Source organism: Coffea arabica, chromosome 1c, assembly GCF_036785885.1.
Source record: "Coffea arabica cultivar ET-39 chromosome 1c, Coffea Arabica ET-39 HiFi, whole genome shotgun sequence".
NCBI classification, from domain to species: Eukaryota; Viridiplantae; Streptophyta; class Magnoliopsida; order Gentianales; family Rubiaceae; genus Coffea; species Coffea arabica.
Window position 1 is genome coordinate 51,061,828 of NC_092310.1, and position 24,232 is coordinate 51,086,059.

Below are 24,232 nucleotides of genomic sequence, written 5' to 3' on the forward strand. Positions count from 1 at the left end.
TTAAGGGTAAATAAGTCTTCAAAAGATACCTGAACTTTTAGAGTGTAAAGTGTTAATTGACGCTTACTATTAATCTTTTGATCCAACTTTAATTTGTGCATCTCCATTTTACCGGTACAACCTGTAATTTGTACTCAATGCAGCCTAGTATTCACGGTATTTCCTGAGATGACTCGGGCAATACATAATTGGCACGAGCCCTCTCGATACGATATTAACACACTGGTGAATCTATTTCGAATATGATTCGAAGTGACTCAGTTGATACTGATTGAATCAATTTGAACTCATCACATATTGGCTAAAACTCGCCGAGTCATATTGTTTTGAATTGGAAATCAAACAAAAAAAAAAAAGAATTCTTGATGTTTTTATTTTTAGTATTTTTTTTAGAATTTTTATATGTTATAATATGCATATCACCCAATTTGAGATCGATATGTCATGATGGATATGGAACAATTGCGATTAGGGGCGACCGCGATGACAAACCTATCCACAGCCACAATAATCTCAGCCAAAACTTATGTTTCTCTCCAAATTCGTCAAAAAATTAAGATCGTGGGTAAGAAATTTTTTGTTAAAGAAAACCCAAGGGATCTACTAATTACCTATTTATGTTACCTAGGTAAACATGATCCTCTAGGCATAGACTTTAAAGCCAAAAAAGCTATATATAAAGAAATTTAATATGTCCAGCAATATTGTACACTCAAAAACCAGAAAAAGAAAGATAAGATGTAAATTTTGACAGCGAGTGTAAATGAAACTCAGATGGACCTTCCATCCAGTGTCAGGCCTTGCCTCTTTGTCCGTCCTCAGTCCCTCCATAAAGTTAACTCAATGTCATCACCCTCTCCATTGTCCCAATGGAACCCTTTCTTCATTGCTGGCGGAGTTAATAGCATACCCTCCGCCATGTTATCAATTAAGGCTGGCATGTTAAACACTGCCTCTTCATCCACGAACATCGTTGCAGAATGACAACAAATATTTTCTGCACCAATCTCAACATCCATCAATCCCAATATTGGATGATCTGGGACCTTATCTTGGCCCTTAACATCTAAAGGATCGTTCGCGGATGAATTCTTACAATCAAACTTCTCTACAGGATCTCCATGTTGCAAACTTGGCGAAGATGAGGAAGAAGGGTTTGCATCAACCAAAGATGGTCTAAAAGCTTGAGCAGCTTGAAGTGCAGCGATTTGAATATCGCTAGCCAAGGATGATTGAGCTCGTGCCACACGCCAAGCAGAGTCAGCAAAGTTGAGTGCAGCATGGTCACCACGAAGAGCCAGGGCAGCAACATCATGAGCCCTAGCTGCCATTTCCGGGGTTTGAAAAGTCCCCAACCAAATCCTCGTCTTCTTGTTTGGCTCACGCATTTCGCAAACCCATTTATTCCCATTTCTCCTCCTGACACCCCTATAAATGGGGTGGCGAGTCTCTTTAAACTTCCTCCTTCCTGCCTTTCTCTTATGTGACGCTAAAAATGGCCCCTGCTGCTCATTTGTCTTGGCTGATTTTTCTTTACAACTTTTTGCTGTAACGTTACAGTTATCATCACTGGAAGAAGAAGAAGAAGAGGATGGTGATGAAGATGAAGACGATGGTGAAGTTGACGAATGATATCCTTCAAAATCCATGTTTCCGCAGTTATTCTTGAGAAGGGATTTTTTCATTTTGCAGTGGAAGCACGGGAAGTTAATAGAGAATTTTTTGTAGTATATATACGGAAATATAAGTGCATAAAGGCCGCTGGGTAGGGTCAAATCTACAGGCCAACCCACGCAATGAACGCTGAGAGGGACGCAAAAATGCGGAAAAGCACGTGCTACATAAATTATACTCATTCCGAATTTTGGCACGTGAAGAATTGTGACGACTGGACTGGAGTTGCTAATAATGCACGTGAGGGAAAGGAACGGAGCAGGGCCGTGGGCAGTGGAAAGAGGGAGGCCACGTGTGTAAAATGATAATAATAATAATTAATCAACAACTTTGCAGGATGCAGAATTCTAAGAGTAGGACTTGATGAGGGACCACCTGGGGCAGGGCCCTGAAGCTGACACTTGATAGGTGTAACTCTCGTGGGTGAGATTCTAAGCGTAGGTCTTGACTGGTGAGCAGCTGGGGCTGGGCTCTGTAGTTGATACTTGATAGGTATAACCCCTTTGGGTAAATTCGTGGTCTGAATTGGGTAAGTGTAATGCTTTTGATTTTGAACTTTGTCTATACCATTTTCTGCATATTCATCTACTGCGTAAAGCTAGCATGTTAACACAAATTTACTTAATTAAGCAACAACGGCCAATTTTTTTACAAAAGATTGTGCGTTCAAATTTTACTGCTGATATTAAGTCTGTATTAAAAATCTCTATTAGCGACTTAATAGTCTTTTCGAAGAAATGTACTGAGTTGTGCTGGTAACCGAAGTCAAATCCATCCAAATTTTTTCCTACCAAAAAAAAAAAAATTCTACTTTTGTTTAATGCATGTTTGCATTTTTTATTTGTAGGAATTAAATCTTGACTCTTTATTTGAAATTAGGGTTAATTGCATAGTACCCCTGAACTTTCTTTGAATTGCATAGTACCCCTGAACTTTCTTTGAATTGCAAAGTACCCCCAAACTATCTTTTTCAGCACTATACTATACACACTCGAATTGTTAGTTCTTCTTATGTACTCTAACCAACTTGCCTCCGAAGAAGTTTAATGAGTAATGTGCTATTAATTGATGTCCTTAAATTTAGTTAAGTAGTCAAAATGCCATTTTTCCTCTGAAATTGGTTGGCTTATATACAAATATCATGATTTTTCTCTTTTATGCATGTACACATATAGAGGGAAAGAGAGGTAGAGGATGCGAGAGATTTTGAGTTTGTGTGAGAAAAAAGATAAGAAATGTATATATAAGTTAGTTGGAGAGGAAGAAGGATATTTTCGCCGCTTAACCAACTACAAAGATACTAATGATCTTTATTCATTAAATTTTGCCAGCAACAAGTTAATTGGAGTACACTGCTAAAAATTTATAGTTCAAAAATGTATGATGCTAAAATTGATAGTTAGGAGGGCACATTTTGCAACTAAAGAAAAGTTCAAAAGGGTATTTTGTAGCTAGTTAATCCTTGACATTATTCGGATGTTGGATGAAGATCTTGTGACATTCTTCATCTCCACTCTCGCTAAGATACTTAAATTCAAAATCAAAGAGAAGTAGATCTAGAAGTTGGGGAACTAGGTATAACATGTTTCCTCACTCTTCCTGCGGAGGTATAATATAAGACAACGCTATGCTTTTTTTCCTTAGTTAAAAAACGTGGTTGAATTTCAGCCAGACCTTGCTCTTGTACTATAGCCTAAACAAAATCGTTTTATTTAATTTGCAGGGGAGGGGTGTTGACATATAAACTCATTATTTATGTTTGAACTCATGTTACACGTGAATTCAGTGGCTTTTATTGTGCTTACAGAAAAAGAACAAGAAATGGTAGAAATGTATAGTTTAAGGTTAATAAAATATGAATTTAACAAGTCAAGATCGAGTATAACACATTCTTGTATTCTCAATTTTTTTTTTTTTTTTTGCTTAAGGTGGCTATTCCAGAAGAAGCAAATTGTTTAAAGTACGTACGTGTTTCCATGAACAAAAGCTTTGTGGGAAATTGTTTAGGTGTAAATTGAACAGCCAAAAAGAGCATATATGCATGGTTGTAAATTGTAATACTCCATTACATTATATATATGGTGGTTGAAGAAGCATAGTGCAATTTTGGACCCACAACATACACCAAGAAAAGCGTATTGAGATATTAATTGATTCCTCACATACTACATAAATCAACAAACAGAAAATATTTATGGTAATAAAGAAAATCCGGGTCAACTGATGCCTATTCGAGGAGTTGTTTTTCCTCAAAAATTTAACAGAAAACTCGTGTGAACAAGAATCTTCGGTCAGATGCTTTAGTTCATGAACTTAAAAAAACGTATGAGAAGACTAACACTGGCCGCTATGCTATGTACTCTTGGTCTCCCAAACAGTGACCAAAAATCAACTTCGCAGTCCCTTGATCACCTGACCTTAATTTCGTCCCCTGTTCACATATAATAGCTTTTCTTTAATTGGAAAAGGTGCGTGCGTAAGCTCGTTAGGCCCTATTATAATCAATTTGACTAGTTTTAATTTTTCCGGCAGAATATAAAACGACGTCTTTGTAGACTTGCTACAGCTACGCATGAGATGACGCAATTAATTAGAGATATTTGCCGGAGTTGGCAACCTAAAAATCGCATCAGTATGAGTCGTTAATCAAGAAACAGAAGACTTTAACGCCTATGGTTGGTTGCTTAGCTAGGGCCTGGACATTAATCATGGCGGTACAATTAAGTGGCATTGATTAGTGGTATTAGTAATCCAGCTTTGTGGTCGGTATCTACCAAGCTTCCGAACTTTGAACTCTCAAAAAGCAGCTCCGACCAGAAGAAAATTTGGGTGCTGTTATATCAAAATATTATATACTCTAGAAAAGTGCTGAGATCGAAAGGCCCACAAGAAGGTAGAAGAAACAAGATAACAACTGGTAAGAAATTTTCTGTATGATTGCTCATTTGTTTGGAAATCATTAGCCATTGGAGGGTTTTGAATCTTCATGAGTTAGACATCATCAATTTGTTCTTTTTCTTCTATTTCATGACTAGGCAAGTTTTTCCATCACCGTTTAGAAGAAGCTAACTGCAGACAGAATGATGGTCAACGATTCCTATTTGCAGGAAAAGTTAAAAATATCCATCAAGAACCCACAAAAAAAAAGTTGATATAATAGTGCGAGAGTTGGTGAGAATTTTTGCACCCTCACCAACTCGTAACTTTTCATCGAGGCATTGCAACCCTCGAGCAACTCTTTAACTTTTCATGAGGGTAAACGTTTGTACTTGTATTCTTTCGTAAAGAAATAAAAGCGAACGTGTAACAAAAATTATGTCTCTCATGAAAATTTATACGTATAATTTCATGCACGCTGACTTGTTCTAAAGATTTAAGGACTTCGTGATTTATACTTTTCTAGCACGTCGACAATGGTTGTTGAATGCAAAGAAAAAACATTGTAGTCTTCTTTGTTAAATGCATTCACATGTACCTATTCGTGCAAAATAACCTGCTAATATACTTTTGAGGATATATATATATATATATTTGAATAAATTTTATATTCACTGAGAGTGTATATATTATCTCAATATTAGATTTATGACATATATGTAAAAGTTAAATTTTGCATTTGTCAGTCATTCAAGATTCATAATATATACATTAATAATGTATATAAGGTTAATCCTATAAATTTTTCATAACAAACAATTATGTTTTCTATACTTTGTCGAATACCACAAACCCTATCGATTTAAGACACAAAATTCTTAATACTTTAATATATACTTTAAGTAACCAGTAGAAACGTCTTATACATCGAAAATTATTAGCATATGCTATATGGTGTATGCATCCCTCATTATGCTCGGATGGTAGGGCTGGTCTGTATTTTAAAAAAAAAAAAAATTTTTTTTTTTTGCCTCTTTCTTGATCATGATGCTTTTCTTTCCTTTTTGGTTTTCTTTGCATTGAATACTCTTGGAAAAAGAGAAAGCTTTCCTTAATCGATCTTAGGGTTTAGGTTTCCTTCATAACTGCGTAAAGTGGCATTGATATATGGTGCTGTAAAGGAGGATGAAAAACAGGGGAAAGGATAATGTATATCGTCACCAAATGAAAGCTCGAGGAAATAAGAGTTTTGACTATTGGGTATGTCTACGTAACTGTATAATAATTAACAACCTAAAGACATTCATAATTACAAATTAGTGTCATCCATAGGTTTAATCGTCAATAGCCAATCCCACATCAATTCTTTTTCCTTTTCTAAAGCAAAAGATTTTGTAGATTTCGAATGTTCTGATTTTTTTTATGTATCAGAAAGGAGATGATCATACTTACCTTTCCCAACAATCTTCGAAATTAAATTATTTTTGGTGCATTAAATTATCAATCTAAAACATTCTTTCTTGGTTCTCATATATTACGAAATTTTGGTCCGAGCCCTTTCGAAAAGGTCTATGGCCGGCCAGTAGCTTGAATTAACATATAATGTTGCTTTTTCTTTGTCTCTTTCATCAGCGTGCGTCGCATGGTAAAAATGTACTATTTTCCGGTGGAAAAGCTAGAAAATGCTATGATTATTACAATACTAATTCTGTCATTATCATAAAACACAAATGGAAAAAAATTTGGATCTTCTATGCATTTACAAACATGTCCATATACCCACTTCTATGCATTTGGATCTAACTACCTTTTGTATGAAAAGGTCGAAAAAATCATTTCCATATACCCTGTCTATGAACATCAATCAAAAGAGAATACTCACCAACTTTGGTATAACAATATGACAGGGAAACAAAAAAAAAAAGGATAAAATAAAAAAAAATCCCCTCATGATTTGGCGTATGTATACTTTAGCTCCCTATGATTTAGACACCTACAATTTAACCCTTGTAGTTGTAATAGTGAAGCTATTAGATTTTTCATTAGATTTGACGGTCAACCTTGAATAGTCAAACTCTTCATATACAATTATTATGAAATTTCTAAACCACCCCTTAAATCTATGGTTAATATAATGTTCTAAGTAAAAATTTGAGGGCAAACTATAGCTTATAGAAAATTTTGAGGTAAAAATAAAATTTAAATAAAAAATTATATTTGCTTCGTTTCATAAAAAAAGGCATGAACAAATCGAAAAAGGATCCGTGCTGGGCTTTTTTCCCCGCAGAAAATCGTCCCAAAAGGAACTCTGGCCCCGCACGTGGGCTGCACAGGGCACCTCATTAAATTAGGCAGGCCCACAAAGTGTGAAACTCAAGGGACCGAGAAGGGGAAGCCACCGACCGGAATGAATGTTCGGTCAAATCATTTTCCTTACTTCCATGAGTTTATCTCGAAGTCATTCCAATTGAGTTTAACCTTTTCTTTGGGTAAATAATCCAATTGAGTTAATTGCTGGTAAAATTTTAGAAAAAATTTCTTGAAATTATTAAATTCCTCAACAAATATATGGGATAATTCTAGTAACCTCCCCAAAGATTTATAACAGTCTCATTCCCCTCTCTTGAGGTTTCCAAAATAATCAGAGACCTTCCCTGATAGAATATTGGATTCCACTTCTTACATCTTCATGGGCGAAAAGACTTAAATACCTGCACAAGTTGCCAAATGTTTCGCAATTATATGGACAAATTAAGCTAAGTTAGTTATAAATACGGTTATAATTTAGATTCCTTTAATTAATATCTAAAATGCCATGAAGAAAATGGCACCAAATTCATGCGGTGCTTGATGATTGATATATGGCCTAGAAAGCTCCAAGTACAACAAGTCATTTCAATTAGTTTCTTTAAACCATTGTTGATATATGGTAGAGAAAGCTTGATACATGATATAGAAAAGCTCTAAATTCTTACATTTGTTGAAGAGCTCTTTAAGCTTCTACCAGTTTAGTTTTTAAGAATTTTGAAATTTTTCAATATTCCTTGACAGTTTATATTGATATAGTGGTTGTTTGTGTATGGTAGATTATATTTAGCTAATTTTCTATTACTTGACTGATTTGATTTGCTAATCCTCTACAAAAATTATGCTTAGTTGATTCTATGTTTCTTGTATGACTTGGATTGCTTCATATAGTAAAATGCCAAATCGGTGTGCTTAGCTCATTTATGTATGCTTTGTAAATGTGTGAGAGGCTACATATATGCTAATTTGCTATTGAAAATTATTACTTGTCATTCACCTGTAACTTCACTAATGCAAGACAATGAGGGCATTTGTGGTGTCAAGTTGTTTTCTCTCTCTAGCGTCGAAATTTTTATTTTCATTTTTGAATTGGGTTGGATTTTGGACTGCCTATCTAGTTTTAGGGGAAGTTTCTAATATTTTGAAAACCTCAGGGGAGGGGAGCGAGACCATTAGAAACTTCAGGGGAGGTTTTTTTGAAATTATCCCAATACCTTTTTCATACATGGGTGGATAATTTCTTTTCGTTCTAACAAGGTTAGACAACGGCACTTGGGTGTTTAGTCCAATCAGTTGAACTGGTTCAGGTCAAGGTCAATCACTGAAATAATTTCATCTTTAAATTTGATATTATCAGAAAACTATTGGGAAAATTATGAAGAAAAAATTTCAATGAATAATAATTAGAAGCAAAAAAAAAAAAAAAAAAAACAACTCCTCTTGTGGTGGAAATTCAGTAGATGGTTTAGAGAAAAGACGAGGCTATATCGAACAAAATTGCTTATGGACAACGTTATGGTGGTTGTTAATTCTTCCACCGTAGAAGTAGCTTTTGGAGGTGGACCAGACATGTTGGAAAATCACGAAAGCATACAGCGCATATCCTCTTACGTTTGATGCACAAGGGACTGGACCTCATTGAAAAATGACATGAATTGCTATGTTTTTTGTATTCTTTTCTACTGACTAACAACCCAAGAACGAAGACAGATTTGTCGCTGACAAATTTGTACCGAAACGTGGGTTCCATCTTATTTTGTCAATTTTACACTTGGATGTTGGCACTGGCTCTGACGTCTGATAAAATGATGGAAATTAGTATTAATTTCAACCTCTTAAAGAAGATGGAAAATTAGGGATATGCGTGTGATATTACTTGATTGGAGGTTTCGTTTCTCCGTCAAGGAAAGAGGGCTGCATGATGATGGCTACCAAATTTCCGTCAATGTGAATGTAAAAGATCCGGGGGATGTAATCAAAATGGAGTATGCAATTTGTCTTCTTTTTTTTTTTGGCATATCTAGATTCTTAGGTCCTTTTGTCACATCTCAACCTCAAACTTAACTATGAATCAGTTGAATATATAGCAAGCAAATCTGACAATGTTGAAACACGCACAGATTTTTTTTATTTATCCGAATTTCAAACCTGTTGGAGTTTCTTGATATAATCTTTATTATTTTTGGATTTTCAATAGGATGCCGGTGATTTTTCACATTAATTTATTGCGTATACAACTAGTATCTGCCATTGGTAAATATTTTATGAAATGAAAATATACGCTTTTGCATTATATATTTCGCTATTTTCCGAATTTACTTTAGGCGAAAATCAGAAGCCAACTGGTCTCCTTCAAATTTCTATAGTTGCATGTGATTGATTGTATAGCAAAATTTGCTGAACAACGAATGCATCACGTTTATTACTGCTCCAGAAAACTATTTGCCACTGATATTTCTTGAAAATCATCGCTTGGCAAGTTGGCAACAGCAAGCCGAAAAATCTGCAGTGCTGGTGCACATTCTCTCCTCACTGTTCTTCGTTCTCTGCATTCTCTGTTTGTTTTTCTACCATAGGGTCCAGATGGAACATGGATTATAAAGACCTAAACAGTGGGTAACTTGGACCACGCATTCGTATCCTTATTCCTTCCGCAGTAGGCCTACTGTTGCAGTTGGTGAAGAAGGAACTGATTACGTCTGATACAAAAAATTCATAGGTGCCCGTGCATGTACGCGAAAGATTGTCCCATTTTTTGTCAGAATGGCTTCTCTGGACTTGCATATTTTGCCATCTCTGTCAATCCGCATACGGATCATGTTTGTAGTCTTTGTTTACGGATCATATTCTTCAGTGTTACGTAAAACCAAAACTTTGGTGAAGTTGTTTGATGTGAAGAAATGCACGATGTTATGACGATGCATCGAGTTCTTTAACAGTGACACTGTACATAATCAAAAAAATTGTTGATTTTGAAGAATTGTAGAATGTGATTATGATGGAAGAGTAAGTAATAAATGAATTAATAGGGGCGGGGGAGGAGGGGATGGATTGAGTGGTTTGAGAGAGGAAGTGTAAGTAAAAAATTTTGGATTCAAACTCTCCCACTTATACTAAAAAAAAAATTATTAGGGGTGTCAATTAAACTTTTTTAATCGAATTTTAGGAAGCTCAAATTCAGCTCACAAATTATAAGGGTTTTCAGGTTTCAGATTCAAATTAAGATGTTCAAACTTAGTTTACAGTATTATATGAGATTTGAGCTCAATTTAGATTCGATCAAACTCATAACTAAACATATAATTATATATAAGGGAAAAATGCACTCTTCATCCCCATTGTTTGGAGTATTGGATAATTTCATCCATGAAATTTCAGTCAAAACACATTTTATCCTTATAATTATATAATTTCGACCAATTTCGTCCCTAAAGTTTCATGCAAACACATTTTATCCTCGTAGTTTCATAAATTTGACTAATTACGTATAATTGATGGATTGCCAAACAATTTGAATCGAATATCATCACTTGAATAAAAGCATGCACATCAGTAAAATACAAAAAACATTGGATCGATAAAAATCTCAAGAATTGATTTTTAATTCACTTTCTTATTTCTTAAAAAAACTAAGAAATTTTCAGCCACCATTACTCTCGTCTTAGTCACAAATTGAACAAAAAGATTGAGAGGAAACGAAGTCATGGAGAAGTATCAACCCCACTATAGCCAATTGGAGAAAATTTTCAAACAATACCATTGCAACAAATTGGAGAAAAATTTTTAACGTGAAAGAAAGAATTGTTTAGATTGTCATTTATTTGTAAAATTTTTATTTTGTTGCATCACATATATGTTTTTCAAATTGTCTATCTATCATCCAATCTTTTTTTATCTCACATACATCATATCACAAATTTTAAAACAAAAATCTCTTATTCGAACACATTCATTATTATTTATGTAATTTAATCAATGATTGAATATTAACAATACAATTATTAATAGGACATGCTAGTCACGTGATAATTTTGGACCCAAATTAGTTAATAATCATTCAATTGTCCTCATCTATTCAAATTTATGAAACTATAAAGATGAACTATGTTTGCATGAAATTTTAGAAATGAAATTGGTCAAAATTACAAAACTACAAGTATGAAATGTATTTTGACTGAAACTTTAGGGACTAAATTGTCCAACATCCCAAACTTTGGGAATGAAAAGTGCATTTTTTTCCTTATATATAATATATATTTTATTATTATGAATTACTATAAATTTATATATAAATTATTAACATTTTATGTCATAATATGTATAATTATAAATTATGAATATTATTATATCTTTTATATACACGCACACTCATATATTGACCGACTCTTGATGGGGCTTGTGCTTAGTACATCCCAAACTTTGCTCACATTTAGTTAAGACCTAATATTTAGGTCCAAACTCTACTCGATTCAATTAAAACTAAGGTTCGACGAACTCTTTTTGGGCTAAATGGATTGGGCTCAAACTGGCCAGACTTCATTGACAGCCTATGAATTATGACAACTTTAATTGAGTGTCAAGTGTTACTGCATTTTTTACATTTTTGTGGATTGAGATCGCAACATCAAGCCTTACAATATTTTTTAGGGGTAATTATTATTCTAAAACATGTTGTAGCACAAAAAGGTATAATAAAGAATCCAAAGCCTTTAAGGTTTACTTCGCCTGCATTCAAGATTTGGGGTGTGTAAGAATGCTAAAGAGATTTAGTTGTTGTTCTGTGAAAAAGAAATTAAGTGCCTCGTACCATAATCTTATGTTGGAGAGCTTAGTGCCTCGCCCAATTGCAATTAGACTATACCATTGCTCATTCTATTGAGTTATGACTTGAGAACTCAAAACAAGTAATTCCCAACAATAATTGCATTTCTTTTAGCAGATTCTACATGATTAACGACTAATAGGGCCAGGTTTCTCCATGACCACATATTATCTTTCAAATTGAGAGAGATGGTCGATCAATGGCACTGTGATGCCTTGCCCAAAAGTGGTGTTATCTCACTAGTCTATCAAACTTTCAATTATGTGTTCCATTTTTCAAGCATTGCACGTGGGTGAGGACAGGGAAGAAAACTCCAGCAATGAACAATCAAGCAAAGTTGGTTCAAAGATTTTTTGTAGAGAAAAGAAGCAACCAAAGTTTACTAGGATGAAAAGAAAAGTTTCAGCTCAATTTCATCCACAAAAAGATAAAAGGTGCAGTGACGATGTTTACTGTTGGAAACGAGTCATTTCCAGAACAGAAAGACCAAGAAGAATGGCATCAATTCAGGACCCCATTCGTGTGAGAAACACTAGTGTCAGACAATTCAACCATTTGTGTGAAATACAAGGCTTCCTTGAAAAATTGTTTTGTGGGTCTGAGTCCAACAGCAACTTTACCTTTCCATATTTCGGATTGCAGATATTGTCTTGTAAAGTCGAGTCTGACATTCATGGTACAACAGTTAATTTCACACATGCGCCTGTTGTTGAGGTTGACACCTAAAAAGATTTTTCCTTTCGAGTATAAATTGAGGCCCTTCTTGTAAGCCACTTGCTTCATTCGGACTGTTGGCAATGGCTGAATTCAATCATTTGGCGGTGGTTAAGTTCAAGGAGGGTGTGGTGGTGGAAGATGTCTTGAAAGGGTTGGAGAAACTTGTTTCTGAGATTGAATCTGTCAAGTCGTTTGTTTGGTAAGTGATCATAACTCTAATTCCTCATGTTTTGCGAATTTTTGTTCTGACCAATACGATAACTGGCATAGCAAACTTGAGATTCCTGGCTAGAACAATACAATGCCATCATTGCAAGTAATTTTTTAACAGGGACAGAAAATTCTTTCAACTTCTGTAAGATGAGAATCTATCTTTTACAGGGGACAAGACATTGAAAGTCCGGAGATGCTTAGACAAGGATTTACTCATGCTTTCTTGATGACATTTGGCTGCAAGGAAGACCTCACGGCTTTCGTTGGCCATCCTAATCATGTTGAGTTCTCATCCACATTTTCTACAGTAATTGAAAAGGTTTTGCTCCTTGATTTCCCTGTTGTTACTGTTAAAGCTCCAGCTTGACCAACAAGATCGCTGCACAATGACAAAATTATTGTATGACTTTGTAATGTAATATTATACTCTTCCAGCAGTGTGTTTGGGAGGGGATGTTTCAGAATTTCTGCATTTCCTTGGGTTTTGCCTGTTTGGGTTATTATGTGTTATATATTGGTGTTGTATTGATTGAAAGATCGTCATCCAGACTTTTATCTTGTATTTCAGAATGATCTCTTGTGCCTCTCTCAGTTCAAAAAATAATGCTGCATCACACTATTATGACTAATTTTCCAATATGGTAACACTAATACTACTACTATGACTAATAATGGTACAATAAAGAAGTGCAGAAAGATTTGACTTTGTGCCCCGCCAATATAATATCATGACTAATACTATTATGACTAATGATGGTATAATACTGCACTGCAGAAAGATTTGACTATGTGCCCCACAAATATATACCTTTTCAGAAGGTCCCAGTTAATGAAATCTGTCTGCCACTTTAAGACCTGCCTCAGCAACTAATAATGCAGGTTATGAAGCCCCTAAAGCTCTGCTTATTGGGTTGAAATTGAATTATATTATCCAGACAAAGCCTTTATCTAAATGGGCATTCGTCTAATAACAAATCTAGTGAGATGGGTGGATTACAAAATCTCAATTTAAAGAAGGCTGTGGTGTAACTAACTGTGTGTTAGTTCACACCATGATATATCTAAATTGCCGTCACTTGCTCCAAAATTATAGGAAAGGTTTTTTTCCAACAAGATAATGCAACACAGATAATGGTTAAGTGGTCTCTGTGGGAAAAGGAATGTTTACAGGATTTAAAGAGTTCACATGCCAAAAACCAGAAAAAGAAAGGATATTCAGATAAGAATGATTATGTATCCTTTCCTTTTGTTCTTTGTTTCTATCCTTGCTAAATAAAAAGGTTCCCGTTGTATAATCTAGCAAAAGGTAGTAATAAATTATAGGCAGAGCATAACATTGATCAAATAAGTATGTTCGGATAAGAATGATTGTGCATCCTTTCCTTTTCTTCTTTGTTTCTATCCTCGCTATATAAAAAGGTTCTTGTTGCGGAATCTAGCAAAAGATAATAACAAAGTGTAGGCAGAGCATAAGCTTTGATCAAAAGTTGAAAAGTGGATTCTTTGTTCTGTAACCTCCTTTAGCTTTCTGCATCTTATCAAAACAGCGGTGCTCTTTCTAACGTTTCTCCAGAGTTGAAGCCGGAATTCCAAGCCAATATCAGAAAGGAAATGCAGATTTTGAAGAAAGTCCATCTTCTTCAAGCCCTCCTTTTACTCAAAATTTCCTTTCCCACTTCCGTATCTCAAGAAACAACAATCAGCAATTGTGGAAAGATAAGGATCCAAAGTCCTTTTTTTCTTCATAATTCCACATATTTGTCCCCTTTAAATCACATGCTTCTTTGCAAAGCTCAGAAATTGTACTTCAGAACTTCACTTGGTCTTTTCCAGGTTTCTTCAATTGATTATGAGACTAAACTGCTGACCATTTCACACAGCTCTTGCTCTTCCGCCTCTCACTTCATATCTCCTACAAGTCTATCAGCAGGATTCCCTCATCCCCCTCAGCCTAACTCCTTGGTTCTTTACAACTGCTTAAGCCAAAAGAACTCAGCATCTCCATATATGAGCAATTGCTCTAGTTTACCTGCCTTGGGAGGTTCTTGTTCAAAACTTCACCAACAAGAGCTTAGAAAAGGGATCTCTTCTTGTTTTGTGGTTCAGGACGTAAGGAAACTGGATGGGGACTTTCATCCCAAACAAATGAACTGCACACATTACAGAAGAATGTATAGAAATGCATCAGTGGATGACAATAGCTGTGGATTTGAATTGGGGACAAGAATTTCTTTTGATATTCATGTCCCTAACCCATGTGACGAGTGCAAAAAGCCAGATGGAAATTGTGGAGTTGGATTAAGATGTATCTGCCACGCCAGAGAATGCAGTACGCAGCATCTTTTCCTTGACAATTTGCAATTTTTCCCTTCAATTCTTAATCTTATTGCATTGTTTGATTGTTTTCCTGTGGTGGTGGTGCAGAGGATAAGGTGGTTTCACTTGGTGTAGTCTTGAACCCTTTTGGCAGTGTTCTCTTCTCATTTGTTTGCTTCGTTATAATGATGGACCTCTTCAACAGTCCTTGAGGTAGTCTATTCTATGAAACATGAACCTCTTCTGCTTAGAATATGTGTTTAAATTCTTCTTTTATTGGCTGTTTTCATAATCGCTGCAAGATTTCCCACACAGGTTGTTTGACTGGATATTTATCACAAACACAAGGCCATTTCATTGTTGTTTTTTCATATAAAAATAATATTTTGGTTAATCTCAGCTACAAAATAATATTTTGGAGGGATTGAATTGGTTAGGGCAACTGCAAGCCTCAATTATTAACAACCCTGATTTTCAACTTTCCACCCTTCTGTCCACCCTGTTCAGAACTCTATAATTCCCCTTTGTCGCCTCTGCTCAGAACTTTATTCCTTCTCCATGTGCATGCATCCCAAGTTATATCACTATGCTCTCGACTGATGGATTCCTTCTGTAGTCAGCTACATGGTACTTTTTGAGTCACCTATATGGATATGCACAATCCATACTGTAACCATTGTTCCATTGTCAAAATAATACAGGATTCAAGAGCATTGGATACCTTTTTTTTACAAATTCTCAAGTGGAACAACCTACCATAAAAACATGGCATGAGTAAATGTAAATATCTAACGTCTCAAATACTAACTACAGAGCATTGAAGAACCACAAAGCGTAATACCATGAGTTGATCTGCTCCCAAATTTTCTATAGGTAATGCTCCTCTGACAAAGTAATTCAGAAAGAGAACATGTTTGCATGAGAGGTCCGTAGTTCTAAAAAATTAATTATTCAAGTTAATTGTAACTTCAGCTACTTTACTTGAGTCGATTCTAAATTTCTAATCTGAATATAGGCCAGGAATAGTTAATAACTGCAGATGGTATCTATTTGTGAGTTGGGACATGTTACTTCATCACTGCTGCAAGTTTTTGTTGCAATCGCATAGTATGAGCCATGTAATTTCTTGATTATCCATAGTTTCTGACTTCTCGATACCACGACAGACTTGGTCATTATACAGCCTTGATTGCGGAAGCTCTCTCAGGTGGTTCTTCATCCAAGGGCTTGAGCACTGCTCCTGATTCAATGCCTTCTTCAGGAGACTTGTATCCTCCTCCTGCATCAGCCTCAGGTGGCCTAGAAAATACATTATATCACAGAAAAAGAAAGAATGTAAAACTGAGTGTAGTCAGAATGGTTATGAGCAGAAAGTGGATTGCTGAGATCATGGAATTCCGTACTCTACAAATCAAGTGATTTCAGCACCAACTAAAAGGATCTTCAGCTTTCTGTTTGAAGAGAACAACAATTTCCTGGTGCAATTTGCTTGTGAATAATGTTGTTGTGTACTATAAAATATATGGTAGTATGAGAGGGCAAGGAAAACTGGAAGTGCTTGTACTTAATTTTGTTTCACTGAAGAAAAATTGAAGAAAGAGAGTGTGTGTGTGTGTGTGTGTGTGTATCATGACTACCAAAGCAACAAAATACCAAGAAAAGGATTAGAAAGTGAATGAAGTTTGGAACTGAAAATAATCAAGAAACAAAACACGCTATTGTTTACTAGTATCCGAAGCCTATATTTATAAGTAGACAAGAAATGCTTTACATTGAGATTGCAATAATGGCTTTTAGTTGCTTGCACCAGACGTGTTTTGAATTTTTTACCTCGTTCATAAATACGAAGCCTTTTATCGTTTGAGATGGCTGTGCATATAAAAACTGCTTGAAGGTTCAATTCATCCTCGTCGACTCTACAGCTGAAGCCGGGGCATGGGCTTGAGGTGATGGGGTTCGGCGATTACTCCATTTTGGATCTAACATAGGTCATGAACTTACGATGATGGGTGTTGGACACAGCAAGTTGAATTGCGGATGCCAATACTCTTCATCCAGTTGATTTGGGCCAGAACCCATTCTGGGCGTAGCAACAAGGAAAATCCACGACCTGTTTACCGTGTGATTAGCAGATTACTTGTACAGCAGGTGTTTGTAGAAACTCCTATTGTACTCGTTTATTAAATCTCAGCATAATTCCAAAAAATTTTGATATTGCATACAATTTTCAAGTACCCTAAATAATATTTGTACTTTCTGGTGGAAAAATGCATAAAGCACGTAATAAACTCTTTCCTTATTAAATTTCACAATTGTGCTTCAATTTAGAATAAAATTTAAAATTTCTATTAAGATAAATACGTTTTTTAAGTGTTATGAAAAAAAAAAAGAGACTCTTATTGGCCTTTTTCATATAGATTCATATAATATCAACAATTTGATGTGAAATTATAACTAATCTAATACCTCATGTATAAGAATATGAGTCAAACTGATGCTAATATAGCATAACGTCTGAAAATCATAGTAAATGAACTTTCATTTGGAGTTTCATAAATTTTAAACATATTTTCATTATTTACATATGTATTCTTAGAGCATAATTTATTGAACTTGTATTTTTTAGACTAACTTTTAATCAATCTTTTGAGAAAAAACTTGTATAATACGTGTACAACAATAGTAGTATTTTTGCATTGCACTCTAGCCTATTTTACTAACTATAGTCCTAACTTCTCCCAAAAAAAAAAAAAAAAAACCCCTTAGTAACAAGAATTACGAATTGTCCTTAAAAAATTTTTTTTTAACTATTAGTGGAACTTGTGTTTGAACTTAAAGTCCAGGCTTGACAACAATTCGTCTAGTCAAATTATCCAACCAATAATATTGTTATAGTATTAAAAAATATAGTTATGCATTATTTAGAATAACTTTGATTGTATTTCTTTGTCTTAAAAAATAAATAATACTAATTTTATGTATGATCACTTTTTTTGAGTAAAATATTATATATATATTAAATAATATTAAATATATTTATATTTGTATTTATTTATTTTTATAATTATACATGTGTTCACGAGCATTCAAATAGTTCGCGAGCAGATTCGTATTCGGTTCGATTATTAAACGAGACTAATATTGTGTTGGAATTCGATTCATTTAATAAGCGTTCGAACTTTAACGAGCCAAACATGAACATGTTCACGAATAATTTGATTTATTAAAAGGTTTGTTCAATACTACCAAATAAAAGTATGCCATATTCAACTTTGTCAGACCCATGAATTTTGAATTAACCATGAATATCATGTCAAATCGTTCGTATATTCTCCTGATGAACTTTCATTGGTTTATGCAAACTTTTATTGCTGGGATGCAACCCTCTTAATGGTAACCATGTCAAGTGCCAGCAAAAATGAGCTCAAATTACGGATGCAGACCCGTTCTGCGGTTCTGGGCTATGTAGAGTCTTAGACCAACAATCATGAGAATTGCTATTTGGTGGTTTACAAAATTAATTGTGATAGAGACAAATTGTTTGGATGCATTTATCCTCTCCCACAAGAAAAAAAGAGAAACAAAAAAGAAAAGTTGCAATTGAAGAAACATGTCACAAGCCATAACTCAAAACTAACATCTCGAATAAGAAGCATGTAATTTAAGTGCTTGCTTTCTCTTTTTCTTTTTTCTTTTTTTTTTTTTAATTATTAAGATTTGATCCAAAAGTTTTGATTTCTTGAATCTCCACCTTAACCGTTAAACAGTTAGTTTAACGCGGGATGGCATTCTTACCTTCTAGATGTTTAAACTAATCATGAATTTTCTCTTTGTTGACAATCAAGATTGGACTAATATTCCATTAACGATTATCATATTGTTACTTCAAAGTTCAAAGTACAGCCATTGAAAACTTTGACAACTTCTGTTTTTCATTACGAATATGAGAAAGATATTTTCTGGAACATCCATCCGTCTCACAAGATTTGTTTAGTGCGTCTTACCTTTCCCCTGATTTGCGGGTTATTGTACGGGTGAGATTTACTCAATGCACACTTTCGAATAGCAATTTCGGATCCCTCGTCAACAATAGAGACTTGTGCTAATAAAAATGCTTTGGCAGTCCAATGACTTTCTTGGCCATTGATTCATTTCCATCGCAGACTCCATTTTCAATGTTGGATACAACTTCACCTGCCGCCACTCGTGGTCAATGGGCGCTCCTTCGAGAGAATTCAAGATGACCAAAGTTGCTATGCTATGATTTAAGGAATTCCTCCTTAGGAATCATTTAAAAAATTACGCTATATACAATTTCCTTTTTCTTAAAATTTATGAGATGGAACTTACTTGTGCGAATTCAAACTTCTAATCTAAGAATTTAACGAATTAAGTCACTCGCAGACATTTTTTTCACTTGAACAATAATTTTGACTAGGGCAAGATTGTATCCTTCCTTCAACGATGATAATCTAAAATATATTTCATAAGAATTTAATGTTACGAACCACAACAGATGCATCGTTGAATCGGAATATAATTGATGTCTCGTATCGAACCAAAAACTAAATAAACTCGACTAGATTTGGGATGTTCATCGGGTCTAATGCGTCGGATTTAAACTTTTAAAACAAAATCTTAAATCTAGTTAATCTCATTTGATTTTCATTGGAGTCGACTGGAACGTCAATTGTCTGGTGCAGCTGCTCTAAGTCTGAGAAGTTCTTAAAGAATTCATGGCGCTCCGATCTCCATGCGTGGAGTGGAGTGGAGAAGAAAGAAAAGCTACAATAAACTAATAATAATGATTACAAGATGGTTTTTAATGCGTGCAAGTATGTGCCACATGCATCATCAATACCTCAATTTAATACATCACAATATTGACCAGCTCAAGCAGTAAAGAGTAGACGCCATGTGATGTAATGATAGGTCAAGTAAAGCCAATTTCATTCATAAATTTTGAAGTAAAAAATAATCAGTATAATTTGTTAGGGTAAAAAAAAACTGAGCAAACAGCAGCATCCTCTTTCATTCAGTGATCAAAGGACAAGGGGCACTGCAACCGTTTGTGCAGGTTGTGTGCATTTTGCACTGTGAGTAACATCAATTGTACACGGTGTAACTTTTTTTACACACAACGTAACTTTAGAACAAATTTTTGTAGATCCCACACTTGACTTGAAAATCGAATTACAAGACGTGATCTGAGCCGCACAAAATTTTGAGGCCAAATCATGGACGTGATGAAACTACAATGGAGCAACAAATTTGCACTGGGATAGCGTCCTTAACTTGGCTTAGATGGCCTTTCTCCTTCGTCCCCTAAAATTAGTGCAGTTTTATTGTTCAGGAAAGGGACATCGACCCACCATTCCTGCAAACTTCAATAGCTTCTGCTGCTAATCCTGGACCAAGAACTCATCTCAGCTGATGCTCCAAGGCACCATCTGGCTTCTGCGTTCTTGCCATAACGGCACCGGAACAATCCAATTGTAACAACAACGTACCGTTTACTTTTTTTTTACAGGGTCGTACATCGTACAATCATTTGTTCAAGAAGCGCAGAAATGTCAGACCAAATCCACTTTAGCCAGGAGACAGTTCGTGGAGTACAATTCAGACATTTTGACCATCCTTTGGGTGTCCTCTTGTTCCAGTTGAGTTGGGCCGTCTCCTAACATAAGTTAAGGTAGGAATAGGAGTCGCCGTTGAAAAAAAATAGTAGTTCATGTATGAAGTATCATTGCACATAAACGTTTTACAAGTACAATTCAAAAAAAAAATTAAAATATTTTTTTGACGCTAAACATATTAAAATCAAACAAAATCCCAAACAATATAGATTGTTTGCCATAACGTGAGTGAAGTGCCAGGAGAAATGACAAAACATATATACACATATTGCAATTGAGAAAGCACAAAGATAAGTTGATGTGCCCAATAAATGCCTCCTCCAAACTGCACCATGGCTTTAGAATAGCTGCTTATAAGAAACAAGGCAAAAAAGGGTCCCCAAGATTGTGGTCCATGGATTGGGGTTGTCATGAATCATGACAACTAGGCATTTGCTAAGTGCATGCAAAGAAATTGAGGATGGTCACATTCCATTCTACTAAAAGAAAAAGAACAAGAAGATGGGGTCTATGTGTCATCCATCTCATTGTTGCATTGCATACCCATCTCAATTATTTAGTTTGCAACAATTTGATTGCCTTGATTACAAAAGGAAAATGAAACATTTTCAGACTAGCAAGAGGAAATGATACATTGATACTAGTACTAGTCTTCTTTATATAGTCACAGTGAAAGAGAGAGCATATTTTGTCTTGGTATTGTTCTTGTGTGAAAAGTAAGAAGAAGTTAAAGTCATTACTCAAAAAATGTGCTTCATGCATGCTGCTTTTAAACTAATCAGTTATAGCTTTTTCTCTAAACTTTTTGCTTCCTTGAAGCTTTATCCCTACATGTCCCCGGGCACACTGATCTTGCATACAAATGTATCAAAATCAAAACCCCCAGAAAAACATCAAGAAATCACATATTCATGGAATCTTTCACCTTCAAAACCTAATTTTCATCTGCATTTTTTCTTTTTATGTATTATTTCCTTTTCTGCAGCAGTAATCATTCCTTGAATCTAGTGTTAATGTAACAGAAGCAAAAAATAAAATAAAATAAAACAATGGGATGTCAAAATCAATGATTTGAAATATTGGTATATTACTGCATCTAGCAATTTACAAGAAGAAAGCGTGATCATTCAAACAAGATTCTTCACTTCTCATCAAGTAATTGTAAGTTTACCAAGATCCAAAGAATGAGATTTCTACTCCCTTCAGGAGTAAGAAAAAAAAAAAGGAAAGGAAAAAAAATACAAAAACAGAAAAGGGAGAAAATCAGGAATACCACGTGTTATGGGCACCTACAAGCATAGATCAACAATGAGAAATCAACTTTATCTTGATCCTTCTGCACAAGTTTTTCCTCCAACCACAATCTACTATCCATCCCACTTCTTGTTCTGAACATGAAAACAGCATATCCAGAAGCCGGATTGAAGAACCAGTCATGAACATCCCACATGAGATCAACCAATAAACCATCAAGAAATATGGTCTGATTTCCTCTGAAATTCCACTGCAGCCTCTTAACTCGAGTTACCATCTTTTTATCAATGCAAACTGACAAAACTGGATGCTTTAACCCTTCATTTTCACCACTGCACCTTATCAGAATATCATGACAAGTGCCTGTATCACAAAATTGAGCCTTGGTTGAATACAGGGTATTGCCAGAGAAGTGCTCTTGCCTTGAAACTAGTGAAAATTTAGCAACCGGGGTGCCGCTTTTCAGCTTTTTCAAAGATGCTTCTTCAGCCATATCACCAAGGATTAAGCAAAGTTGCGAATCAACGGTGACCAGAACATAATATCCATCAATCGGTTCAGGGCCTGTATTGTACCTGGCTGCAGAGAGATCCCAAAAGACTTCAACTTTGTAATCATTGAATTCACAACATTTACTGCCTTTCTTCTTCCTGAACAACCGAGAATTCGTATTGAGCTTGAAAGAATTGGATGGATCATCACCAAAGTGTATGCTCAGGCCTTGAGAAGCAGAGTTCTTTGACCATGCAACTCTGATGACTAATTGATTCTGATTAGAAAGAATGGTTTTGTATAAACAAGTCACCGCATTCTGGACTGAAGGGATCAAATTTTGAGAGATGCAAGAAGTATTTGCATAACTAGAACAAGAAGCGCTATCAGAAACTTGTACAGCATATTCACTGAAACAAGAAGCAAAGTCTCTCATTGTAATAAACAGAAAAAAAAAGGTCAGATTTTCTTGCTTCAGCGAGGAAAATCTTATGGTACTGAGAAGAAAGAAGAGGATTGAATTGATGTCCAAAGACAAAAGGGTTTCTCAAGAATTATTCGAAAGAGGAAACCTGAGAGGAAGTTCAATGAGAGGAGAGGAGAGGAAAGGGCAAAGAAATCCAGCTTCCTGACAGGCCCATATTTATGTGTATTAAATATGATTCGGTCACCTTAAAAATTGCATCTAACGAATAAGGAAAGACCGAAAGAGCAGAACATTGAGACAGAAACTCTTGAACTTTCCATTTTTCTTACTGTTTCTTGCCAGTTCATGTGACATACGCAAAACTTAACAAGAAAATTTTAGGAATAAACACACGCACATACACAGACTTAATTAACTAATAAAGGATAAAGGTAGACCAAGAACAAGAACCATTTTACCATCTTGTTATTTGGGGCTCACAATTGAGCATAAACTGCTAACATAGTATGAAATTTGATGGGGTTTGAGCTAATTCTTGGTGCTGTGATTTGTGGAAAAAACGGCTTGTTAGGACAGAGGCGTGAATTGGTAAACCAAGTGTAACAGTCAAATAAAGGAACTAATTTCTGATTCATACCAATGCTGATTCATATTGGTAGTGAAAGGTTATGGGCTTTGGGATCATTTCGATTGAGGAATTACCGACCCCACGAATTTAAACCGGTCTGTTGACCCACCAACTCCTACTTCCAACACTTCTATGATTAAAAGCAAAGGTATAACGTGAGTTTCTACTTTCTTGGCAATCCCTCTATTTTCTTTTTTCTTTTTCTTTTTTTTTTGATGGATTCTTGGCGATCCCTCTGATCCCAGCTTCTTTATATTAGCAATAATAACAGTAATGAATAATTTTTTGTGAATTGAAGGATTCCCTGATGTTTTTCTAACACTATTTTTAAGCATTAGGAATTAATATTAAATGACAGTCGAAAGTAGGAATGTTTTTTTTTTTTTTCTTTTTTTGAAAGTAGGAATGTTCAATCTCATTATGATTTGAAACCCTATGACAGATTAAGGTATGGTATTATTCCATTGGTCCCTTCCTTGGCCTCCCTTAGGCTGTCAGTCCCTTGGCCTCTTTCTGTCCTGATGTGGCACCAATCTATCATCCATTTTCTGAATACAAAAATTAATTTACAATTTGAAACGAACAACTTAGATTGAATTTATTTGATGTGATTCGATTTGGGCCATTAACCTTTTTTTAATAAGAAAAATCAAAGATTTTATTATTGAAATCGCTAAAAATTGTCTAGCACAATTTGCTTAATAAAATTAAAGTGGAATTCCACAGAGATTTGGGCCATAACCTTACTCTTCATAATTACACAAATTCATGATCCTCTTCTTCTGGCTCTCAGTTATTAAGTTGCCTCGAAGGCTTGAACATGAAAATTGATTCTGGGCTGTAAAGTTTTACGTTGGAGCATTAAGTAG

At 35.1% G+C, this 24,232-nt stretch overlaps 4 protein-coding genes across 6 annotated transcripts; 2 read left to right on the forward strand and 2 right to left on the reverse strand.

Annotated features, from left to right (window-relative positions):
* Positions 1-629: 629 nt before the first annotated feature.
* On the reverse strand, positions 630-1,684 carry LOC113742099 (dehydration-responsive element-binding protein 1A-like). The gene has a single exon (XM_072048876.1). It carries the CDS (start codon positions 1,647-1,649, stop codon positions 819-821), a length of 831 nt encoding a protein of 276 aa, XP_071904977.1. The 5' UTR covers positions 1,650-1,684; the 3' UTR covers positions 630-818.
* Positions 1,685-12,366: 10,682 nt separating this feature from the next.
* On the forward strand, positions 12,367-13,239 carry LOC113726845 (stress-response A/B barrel domain-containing protein At5g22580). The gene is made up of 2 exons (XM_027250742.2): positions 12,367-12,596; positions 12,779-13,239. Exons 1-2 carry the CDS (start codon positions 12,478-12,480, stop codon positions 12,975-12,977), a joined length of 318 nt encoding a protein of 105 aa, XP_027106543.1. The 5' UTR covers positions 12,367-12,477; the 3' UTR covers positions 12,978-13,239.
* A 150-nt stretch (positions 13,240-13,389) lies between these two features.
* Positions 13,390-16,524, forward strand: LOC113726839 (uncharacterized). 2 transcript variants are annotated; one of them, XR_011839576.1, is made up of 4 exons: positions 13,390-14,939; positions 15,035-15,139; positions 15,740-15,799; positions 16,093-16,524. XR_011839576.1 is itself a non-coding variant. In XM_027250730.2 (3 exons), exons 1-2 carry the CDS (start codon positions 14,222-14,224, stop codon positions 15,136-15,138), a joined length of 822 nt encoding a protein of 273 aa, XP_027106531.1. In that variant the 5' UTR covers positions 13,390-14,221; the 3' UTR covers position 15,139; positions 16,093-16,524. The 2 variants fall into 2 exon arrangements, 1 of the variants encoding a protein (XP_027106531.1); XM_027250730.2 differs by lacking the exon at positions 15,740-15,799.
* Positions 16,525-19,934: 3,410 nt separating this feature from the next.
* Positions 19,935-23,426, reverse strand: LOC113726852 (uncharacterized). 2 transcript variants are annotated; one of them, XM_072076219.1, is made up of 2 exons: positions 21,856-23,426; positions 19,935-20,603 (listed from the first exon to the last, which is right to left on the reverse strand). In XM_072076219.1, coding segments are annotated over exons 1-2 (891 nt in total). In that variant the 5' UTR covers positions 22,745-23,426; the 3' UTR covers positions 19,935-20,601. The 2 variants fall into 2 exon arrangements, with proteins under 2 accessions (XP_071932320.1, XP_071932319.1); XM_072076218.1 differs by having other exon boundaries at positions 21,836-23,424.
* Positions 23,427-24,232: the final 806 nt, after the last annotated feature.

Excerpts from the sequence above, each read along its gene's own strand:
- LOC113726852 (XM_072076218.1), bottom strand. The coding sequence starts at position 22,744 with ATGAGAGACTTTGCTTCTTGTTTCAGTGAATATGCTGTACAAGTTTCT.
- LOC113742099 (XM_072048876.1), bottom strand. The coding sequence starts at position 1,649 with ATGGATTTTGAAGGATATCATTCGTCAACTTCACCATCGTCTTCATCT.
- LOC113726839 (XM_027250730.2), top strand. The coding sequence starts at position 14,222 with ATGCAGATTTTGAAGAAAGTCCATCTTCTTCAAGCCCTCCTTTTACTC. Across the intron at positions 14,940-15,034 it reads CTGCCACGCCAGAGAATGCA|AGGATAAGGTGGTTTCACTT; the intron begins GTACGCAGCATC and ends GTGGTGGTGCAG.
- LOC113726845 (XM_027250742.2), top strand. The coding sequence starts at position 12,478 with ATGGCTGAATTCAATCATTTGGCGGTGGTTAAGTTCAAGGAGGGTGTG. Across the intron at positions 12,597-12,778 it reads TCTGTCAAGTCGTTTGTTTG|GGGACAAGACATTGAAAGTC; the intron begins GTAAGTGATCAT and ends TATCTTTTACAG.